Source organism: Phalaenopsis equestris, unplaced genomic scaffold (genome assembly GCF_001263595.1).
Source record: "Phalaenopsis equestris unplaced genomic scaffold, ASM126359v1 Scaffold000347, whole genome shotgun sequence".
Taxonomy (NCBI): domain Eukaryota; kingdom Viridiplantae; phylum Streptophyta; class Magnoliopsida; order Asparagales; family Orchidaceae; genus Phalaenopsis; species Phalaenopsis equestris.
Genome location: NW_018164789.1, coordinates 139,934 through 150,267, shown reverse-complemented (window position 1 = coordinate 150,267; position 10,334 = coordinate 139,934). Strand labels below are relative to the sequence as shown.

The 10,334-nt window shown below is 37.6% G+C and overlaps 1 protein-coding gene across 1 annotated transcript; it reads left to right on the top strand.

Moving 5' to 3' along the window:
- Positions 1–2,650: 2,650 nt before the first annotated feature.
- LOC110026055 (7-deoxyloganetin glucosyltransferase-like) lies at positions 2,651–4,368 on the top strand. The gene is made up of 2 exons (XM_020726827.1): positions 2,651–3,230; positions 3,306–4,368. Exons 1-2 carry the CDS (start codon positions 2,729–2,731, stop codon positions 4,241–4,243), a joined length of 1,440 nt encoding a protein of 479 aa, XP_020582486.1. The 5' UTR covers positions 2,651–2,728; the 3' UTR covers positions 4,244–4,368.
- Positions 4,369–10,334: the final 5,966 nt, after the last annotated feature.

Here is a 10,334-nt window from a genome sequence, read left to right as displayed (position 1 = left end):
GATTTTAGTTTGTTACTCTAAAATCTCAAATTCTACGCCCATCAATGTATATTTCCCTATTTATTTGCACTCAACCTCCATGAAGTCAAATGTGACTCTTACTTTATTGTGGAGATCATAGTCTTTTCGGATTGTATGTTTCATAACAAATTTTAACAATTCAATTAGTCAGATAAAAAATTAAATGAAATTCACGATGTTTAAATCATCACAAATATGAAATTAAAATATTGCACAATAACTTGATTCTTCACATAACCATTTCTCTTTGTATGGAGAATGATAAAGAAATCTACTTAAAATTCATGAGGAAGATACAACAAAAAATGGATATTATATATAAAAGCAAGTTTACAAAACAAGAAATAAAAATAAAACAACTTAACTCGATCTCTTCCCCAAGCAAATCCCTTGAACTTCATTTGAATCTATTTCTCTCTTTATAATAACACTCAAATCCCTCTTAGAAATATAAGGAAGAAGAAATGTCTCACTTTTTCTCCTCTTACAACTCTTAGAGACACTTGCACACTCTCCACCAACTTAGAACTCACGCCCCACTTACTAACTCTCTAAAGACTCACGCTAACCCCCTCATATTGACATAAAAAACACTATTTTATAATGAATGGATGAATTTCCCAAGAGTCTCCATAAACACCTCTTCAAAATCAGTCAAAATACAATGCATTTGTGAAAATAACTGTCTCTGGCGTTTAGGCGCCGAAATCTGGCGCTGTCTTCTCCGTAATCTTGCGCTCGCACCTAGGCGCCAGTTTAACTTTTGGAAAACGCCACTTTTGACTAAAAATTTTGCACTTTTTTGCATCCTTTAAGCTCCAAATGCTTAGACTTAATATACCTACAAGAAAACATTAAAATACAATTCTTTAAAGTGCAATATCACTAAAAATAAGCCTTAAAAATACATATGAAAAATTGAATATATCTTTGGTGTATCACCTAACAACGCGTTTTAGGCTCAACATGAGGAGCTTGCCATGCAGGTCATGATGATGAATTAAGTGCTTCAACAGATGTGTGAAGGCCAGCATATTTGCAGATAGTCTGACATGTCTGACGGAGAGTCTTGCTCGCCGAGGCAAGAGACATATGAATGTTATTGAGGAGGATGACGAGGAGGAAAAACAGGATGTTGATGGCGAGAAAGAGTAGGACTTTTATCATGTGTTTGATGTTGTTTCCCGGAAATAAAGGTCGATTGTATATTTTTTTTCATTTTTGTTTAATCAAACTTTCAGTTTCTTGTGTTGTGAAGTTTGAACAGTTTGATCCGTTTATATTTAATCTAATTTGATGTCATTATATAAATTTGTTTCTTGTGTTTGTTTTATTATATGCATGTATGTGAAAATTTGATTGTTTTTTTATTAATTTTTTGTTTCTTGTAGGTTTGCGTGCAATTAATGTCAAAATATTCATACTCTAAAACCTGCAATCAGCCAATTGATACATACGGCTGCTAAAGCGTCGCAGGAGCATCGAACCATGGCGACGTTAAGTTGTGTTAGCCTATTTTGACGCGTCTGCGTCGTTATGTTTGCGTGACTTACATTTTCGACGTAAATTTGTAGTGATAGATTCTGACGACGCAAATCTTGACGCTAATAAAAATTTGACGCACATGCAGACGCAAAATCGCGATGCCTAATTTAATATCATTTATTTTCCTACGTTAAATGAGATTAGTGTCGGAAAAAGGCCCGATCACGTCAAAAATGTCTGACGCGAATAGGGCAATTTTCTGTAATGTCCGCTCCTGTCAAATTGACTACCTTTGGCCAACTCTTCTCTCTAACGAATGACTTTTACCTAACAAATGACATTTTCCTCTAACTGAGGACTTATCACACTGACAAAGGATCTTTTCCTATGATGGAGGATATTTTTTTTTCTAATCGGCCACCGGAATCCGAATGCTACACCTAATAGAGAAAAAACCCCAAAATGACAAATATAGGGGTGTCGATGAGGTACTAGAGATCATATCAACACAAAAGACCAAAATATCATATAGCGAGGTTAATATTATAATTTATTTTTTTGACTGGTATCATCTATAATTAGAAGGATTCTTTCATGAAAATGAACATGTCTTATAATTCCTATTTTTAATAAAATAAAATGAGTTCACGAGCGGTATGTCACCTCCCAAAAGAGCCCTTATGGGTGGTGGGCAACCCAGGACTTAAATACTGCTTTTCGGCCCTACACCTAGCCAATGTGGGACTATTTGTCCGTGACATTCTCCTCCACCCAATCACATGACGCCCTCGTCACGGATCGGCTCCACCGAGGGTCCCACTGGACCATGGAGAGTCCACACACCTGGCAGGCAGTAGTCTGCTCTGATACCACTTGTCACCTCCCAAAAGAGCCCTTATGGGTGGTGGGCAGCCCAGGACTTAAAAGAATCAACACCATTTTTTACCTTGTCTACACCTAGCCAATGTGGGACTATTTGTTCGTGACAGGTAGCTGATATATTTAAATTGAGCACGCATGTTGTGATTCCAGCAAAATAACCTACATTTTTTTATGGGGATTTATAAAAAATTTCAGCATATCAAATAACGTTTAAATTCGAACGAGATATTTTGGTGGCCAAATAAATCCTCACCACAGGTACATAAATCAACAAGTTCGTTCTCCCGATGCCGTGTTCATTGAGAGAGACAGGGAGAGAGGGAGAGACCGAGCGCAATTGATGGGCTCCCCCGAAGCAGAGAAGCATCATGCCGTGTGCATCCCTTATCCTTCTCAAGGGCACATAAACCCCATGCTTCAGCTAGCCAAGATCCTCCACAGCCTCAGCTTCCACATCACCTTCGTCCTAACTGAATTTAACTATAACCGCCTACTTCGATCACAAGGCCCAGACTCCATCAAGGGCCTCGCCGACTTCCGCCTCGAGGCCATCCCGGACGGCCTTCCCATTTCTGAAGATGACGCAACGCAGGACGTCCCCTCTCTCTGTGAATCCACAACAAAGAACTTTCTCGCCCCCTTCTGCAGTTTCATCACCAAGCTCAATGAAAGTTCCCCTCCCGTCTCGTGCATCGTCTCTGACGGTGTGATGACCTTCACCCTGGATGCCGCTCGAGCTTTCGGCATCCCAGAGGTCCTCCTCTGGACCGCCAGCGCCTGCGGTTACCTCGCCTATCTCCACTATCAGCACCTGCTCGATCGTGGCATCATTCCGCTCAAAAGTAACCAAAATAAAAATAATGAAAATTTCAGTTTTGCTTTTTATGTGCTTGATGAGAAATATGGTTTGAATATAGGTGCGGAGGATATGAACAACGGCTTTCTTGACACCAGAGTGGATTGGATTCCAGGGCTTACTGATGGCATGTCTCTCAAAGATTTTCCCTCCTTCATCCGCACAACTGATTCCGAAGACATCATGCTCAACTATTTTATACGCGAAACTGGTCGAGCCTCCATGGCTGATGCCATCATGATCAACACCTTCGACGACCTTGATGCCTCTACACTGGACTCTCTGCAAAAGATCCTCCCTCCCATCTACACCGTCGGTCCGCTCTCTGTCCTCACTCGCCGTGTTGTTCCAAACGAAAGCCCTGTCACTGCCATCACTGCCAGCCTATGGAAGGAGGACAATACGTGCCTTGCTTGGCTTGACAGTAAGCCGCCTGAGTCTGTTGTATACGTTAACTTCGGAAGCATAACTGTGATGACAAATGAGCAACTAATCGAGTTCGCGTGGGGACTGGCGAATAGCCACTACAATTTTCTTTGGGTTATCCGACCTGACCTCGTGAAAGGAGAATCCGCTGTGTTGCCGCCAGAGTTCATGGAGGAGACTAAAGAGAGAGGGCTGATGGCAAGCTGGTGCGTGCAGGAAGAGGTGCTTACACACCCGGCGGTTGGTGTTTTCCTGACCCACTCCGGTTGGAACTCGACACTAGAGAGCTTATGGGGCGGTGTTCCAATGATTTGCTGGCCTTTCTTTGGAGAGCAACCGACGAATCGCAAGTACGCATGCACCGATTGGGGGGTGGGGATGGAGATTGACAATAAGGTGAAAAGGAATGAGTTGGAGGAAGTGATAAGGGAGATGATGGGGGGAGAAAATGGAAAGAAGATGAGGGAGAAAGCCGTGGAATGGAAGGAAAGCGCAGCCAAGGCCATTGGTCCCAATGGCAGCTCAGTGCTCAACTTGCACAGGGTTGTGAATGACGTTTTAAGAAGAAATTAATTAAAAGAGAAATTTTAAGCCGTTGTATTTATTATAGGATTATGGAACTGCATACATAGTGTTTGCAGCCATGGAGTAAGGCTTGTGATAATATATTTAACTATTTGAATATGCGACCTAGATTTCTTGGACTCATTTTTCTTCTTAAGTTTCATATTTTGCAGTGTTAGTTTTTGATTTGTTTAATGTTTTATTTTGATTTGTTAGATGTCTTACATTGGAGAACCATAAGTAATATTTTTTCAACACTAAATGGGCTTTTCAAAAGAGAAAGTTGAGAACCTAAGAAATTGAAGAAGAGAGAGTCAAACTTTAACTCTCTCTTAGGTATGAAGATTAAATGGTGTAAGTGGAGTACTTGATAAGAGAAAAGGCTCCCGCCAAGAAGTGCCCAAGAAGCAAGTACATAAATAGTTACATGAAAGAAAAAAAGTATCAAAATAATTGTACTAAAGCCGCAAAGAGTGTAGCATATTCGGCTATGTGATTGTTGACCTCTTTTTTGCATGAGATTTATCTTGTTCCTTTCCTCTATATAATTGAGGACTTAGCCGTAGAGTTTCCTTAATGGCTTTACTATAAGACTAATGATAGGACCTAACCACTAAGCTACTATCAATATAGGAATTTAGCAAATTTGCGTTGGTGAAATTGAACTCAAGTTAAACGTAAATTACAAGATAATTGAGGATTATCGTCGGATTTACGTCAGATTTATATTTGATTTTTACTGCATGTAATTTGGGGGCCGATAATATTAATTCCGTCAAGTTTGCATTGAAATATTCCGACATAAATAATTAGCGTCATTTTTTGGATCGTCGCATCATGTAACTACACGTGAGTCGAATTTTGTGTCTAGAAACATCATATGATAAAGAATATCGACAGATTGCTGTCAAATTTATGGCGGATAATATCGATGAACGACACATCGAATTTTTGCCACAAAACGGAAGCAAAACTCAAAAATAGAAAAAAAATTTCAAAATATCAATTACATTTTTACAACTCGCACACAACATTCAATTCACATCACAATAACATTCTATACAACCATATCACAACTCATTGTTCTGAAAAAATCTCATTAATGAAAAAAGAGATATTGTCACAAATCTGATTTATCAGAAGTTTACATCTACACCCTCAATATAAGTTCAAACATTTCTAAATTAAAAATACATAAAAAATCTTTCTAATCCCCCTCCTCATCCTCCTCCTCGACTACAACAGTCACCGTTAGTTTTTTTTTTGGAGACCTTCGATAATCTTCGTCAGGTGTGTTATAATCCACTCAATTCGCTATCGTCCTTCACACATATGTCAAACATTTTATTAACAGCAGCGACCTGCCTAGCAAGCTCCACAGTATTGGGTGTGACGAGCTTGTGTCACCCACAGAAGCACAAGAGATGATGACCTTCTTCTTCCCTGCTCCCTGCGTTCATATCTCAAACTAAAACTGTATAGTAGTAGACTGACTACCAATACATGGGAGGTCAACTACCTCTCCTGGAGCTGCTTGTACTCCTACATAATAAACATTAAGAGTCAAAATAAAAATGGATAAATCAATTTTTTACTTACATTCACCTGTCGGGAGGGTAGTCAAATATGTGCAGGAGAAAGCCCAGATGTGGCAGGAACAACAGGAGGGAAAGCAACAACATGTGTAGAAGAAGATATGCACTTCTTCATGTTCTTGTAAGTATTTATTATAGTGTGAAGAACATCCGATCGCTAAGATAGGTGATCATCAGCACCACATGTGGTCATCTGTAGCAAGACTAACAACCAAAATAATCAAGAATGGTCTGCACAAGCAAAAAGAGGAATGTGCAAAATCTATACAGGAAATATATCATAATTATGTCTAAAGCAAAAATAAAAAACAGAACAAGTATGACGTATATAGCAAAAGCAAAACAAAAAGTTCACTTTTTACATTTGTTAAGTATCACCAGTCCATGACTATTAAAAAAAGTTCAATATTTTTGTATAGTGTCAAATGAGTCGACTATAAGGGTCAATTGGGGAATCATTGTCATCGTTGTTGATCCTTCTATAGCTAAGTGTCCCTAGTCCATTGGTTGAAAGATATCCACTTCGTATTTGTTATTGCTTAGAATTCCATAGCGATAATGGTTGATCTATTGCAAGAAGCATTAGAATATGCAAATTTAAGGAGATTATTCTTAACGAATTTTCTTTACCATGGCGATGAAAAAGGTTCCTTCTATATCACCATCAATTTGAACAAGACCCAATGCATATATTGCTTCTCTTCAACCAATCAACTTGAATTCCACTAATAAGTAAATACATACCTAACCCATAAACTTCAATTTATACATGAACATACCACATTATTTATGCATTTAATTCATACATATTACTCAATTCTTATGTATATACAAATCTAACACCTATACTTCAATATTTACATGCATACTATTGAGCTATTATGCATATACATACCTAGCTAACACTAAAACTTCAATTTATAGCTACATACCACATTAACTATGCATATAACTCATATATATAACTCAAATCTTATGTATGTACAAACCTAACTCCGACACTACAATATTTACATGCATGCCACTAAACTTTTATGTATATTCATGCCTAACACCAATACTTCAATTTATACATACATACCACATAACCTATGTCAAATCTTATATACGTATCACTAAATTCCTATGTATGTACAAACCTAACACCTAAACTTCAATTTGTACAGACACACGACATTACCTATGCCAAAAGACCCAATCACTTTTAAAAAATTAAAATGAAAAGATCGGCGCAAATAGAATTACTTTCCTCAATATTTTCTGATTGGAGCGGAGCAGAAGGATAAGAAATACAGGAGTTTCAGTAGTCTCTGTGAGATGTAACTCTCGATACCTTCCCAACTAATTGTAATGGTGACTGTATCGTGATGGCTCGCTCGAGAAGATGATGGTTTTGAGCGAAACTGTGAGGGAGAGGGACAGGGAAGAGCAAGGATTTTGGGCAAGGGAAGACGAGAGAGCGTGAAAAGAAGAAATGAAATGTAGGCACGCCTGTTGAGTATTAAATGTTATTTGCATCAATTTTTTGTTGAATTTGCATCAGACTAGTTCGACGATAGAAAAATAAAGTATTTGTGTTGCTTATTTTGACAAGAATAAAACGCTAATTCCATTGCAATTCTATACACACTTTCTTTATTTTCGTATGCAAATTAGATGCAAAATCCGATGCAAATATTGAACGGTAGTGTTCGCCACTTAATGACCACAAAACCGACGCTGCTCAAACGACCACTAAACCCATCACTACACTCACCTACTATCACCCTAAATCACTACACAAACCACTAAATTATGTTCAAACTCTCTCATTTTCAAAATAAAATTAAATTCCACCGAAATTTCCACTCACTCACAAATCCCTCAATCCACAGAACCTTCCCACACCATTATCACCAAAACCAAGCATTCTCATTAGTCAAATGACCACACCAAAGAAGCCAAACAATTGCATATCCCAAGCCATCCCAAGCTACCTTTTAACCCAATTGCTCAAACCACCTTGGCCTAAGATCACGCCATCTTTTCTAAGCCCAAACCCAATGCAATGTCAATCCAAATTGAAGCCAATGTCAAGCCAAGTTGTCACCAATTCCAAGCCAACCCAAGGATCAACTTCTTGACCAATGATTTTTGAAACTAACAAGCCAAGTGGCTAGCTCCCATTGATTTACCTACATAAGCACCTCAATTATTTTAACTGCATTAAAAGCTCAGATTGTATTCACTCAAACAATTCGTGGTGTGCCATGGACATCACACGAAAGTTGACAAAACATGTGACAATTCTCTATTGGCTTCATACATTGACCATGTCTCATCATCAAGAGACGAGTCATTGATGCCTCCAACTCCTCCCAAGCTCACCTAGCCCAACCCAAGCCTATAAATAGGGCTCAGGTTCATTAATGAAAGGTTGTTAGAATTTTCTCATCTCATAGTGAAAGCCTGCTTATAGCAATCCCAAACTCCTACGACTAGCCTTTTTAAGGATCATTGACTTCTATTTTATTTTTTTTTCAAGCTCCCTTCTTTCTTGCTCTGTCAACACCTCTAAAAGCAATAAATTTTCATATTCATTAAGGAAAAAAACTCCAAATGGATATAGCGACATTACATTACCTCTAACAAATGGAGCGGCATCGCTCCAGTCTAAATTCATATTATCGACAGCTTGATCTCTAGGGGGCAAACCCTCCACCTGCACCAGATCTCCAAGAGTCTCATCTTGGCAAAAAAGTCTGGATTTCAAATTCACCTATATGATCGATATCTAATCAATAGAAAAAATCCATAAATTTAAAAAGCAAGGAAGTGAAATATGCATCAAAAATAAATTCCTCAGTCGGTAAGTTTGGATTAGCAGTCGTAGGGGTAAGTCATTGCTCTAACTCTGTTGACATGCTATAAGGATGAATTCCCACTGGATCGTTCAAACTTAGAGGCCCTCTATCGATAATCTCTTTCTCTTCTAATACTCTGAAATTTTTTTTCGAGACTTATCTTCTAAAAATATTCAAGCTTCGTCTTCCAATGTTACATTCATCTCCTGCTCCTTTCGATATAGAATCTCCGCCACATGGTCAAGCACAGACTTAATCTTAAGGATTTCACTCCCTTTTCAAAAGGCAAAAAACAATCAAAGTAATGCACAAAGCTCTAACTTCGCTCTTGAATAACCATACATAAAACCCGAAGGGAGTCCGATAATTTAAGTTTGAATAAATATCATAATCAATGTCCTTTAATACTTCTAACTTAAATTTTATACTTGTTTATTGAAACTATGCAAAAAAAAGGTTAAGATGGGAAAAATGTCTTGATACAGAGCTTGTAGAAACTCATTCCATTGAAGCAAAGACATCCAAGCAAATAAAAACAAGTTCCTCAATAGACTTCAACAGGTGGGATGGGTAAATCAGAATAGACCCTTTTCTGCAGAAGAGCTAATGCATATGAGGAAAGAGCATATTCTATGATTTCTAGCTCAATACTATGGATCACTCCATGTAAAAAAAAAGTACAAGATGCTCTCAGGCTAAGGTCGGTCCTAGAACACTATTAAAAGTTAATGAAATCCATTTTCTCGTAGAATAAGCCGATGAGCCCCCAAGAATAAAGGAACTCATTCTCTAGATTAGTTTCTTCCCCACCTCGAAGATATGGAAGGAATAAAACCAGTTTCATTCTATCATTCTTCTCAAAAAAATATGATCGACTAGATAAGAGAATCAGAAAACTAAATCTAGACACATATACTGATATACAAAAAACTTTAACTAATTTTTATCACGTAGAATCATGTCCACCTGTCGAAATGATTAAATCAAGCCCACCTGCCAAAATGAATAAATTGACCCACCTATCGAAGTAATTAAATTGAGCCCACCTGCCAACATGATTAAATCGATCCTACTTACTAAAACGATTGAGTCATGTTATATTCATCTTCCCCAATAAAATAAGATAAACCTATCCTTACAAAGATAGTAATTCAAGGAAACTATTATGACCACCTAGGACTTTCATCAATCTAATATTAGATGCCACATAACAGTGCGATTCAGCTCCATTGCCCAGGTACCGGGTGGCATTAATGTATAGACAACATCTGACGTTAGCCTATACCTATGATGCTGACCTATCAAAACATCAGGAAATGTCAACAATAATAAATAAAATAGTTTACTTTTATTTTTGAGTTAAGATAAAATAATAGAAATAAAAAAAGTTTATAATAGGTGGCCAACAACGAATTAAATCAGTGGGTGACAGGATGATATGACTAGCAAGCTAGGGAGGTGGCACCTGAAAATGATGATAAATAGTGAAATTTAAGTGATAAACTTGTAGAATTTAACATTTTAAATGCCACGTATATAATCCATCTTTTAAAAATAAAATCTAGATATTTCAAAGTTCTATCATACGGATGTATTTCATTTAATCAGAATAACTAATATTTAGAGGCATTTACTTGCACAAAATTTTTATGCATTTGTCAC

Excerpts from the sequence above, each read along its gene's own strand:
- LOC110026055 (XM_020726827.1), top strand. The coding sequence starts at position 2,729 with ATGGGCTCCCCCGAAGCAGAGAAGCATCATGCCGTGTGCATCCCTTAT. Across the intron at positions 3,231-3,305 it reads TGGCATCATTCCGCTCAAAA|GTGCGGAGGATATGAACAAC; the intron begins GTAACCAAAATA and ends GTTTGAATATAG.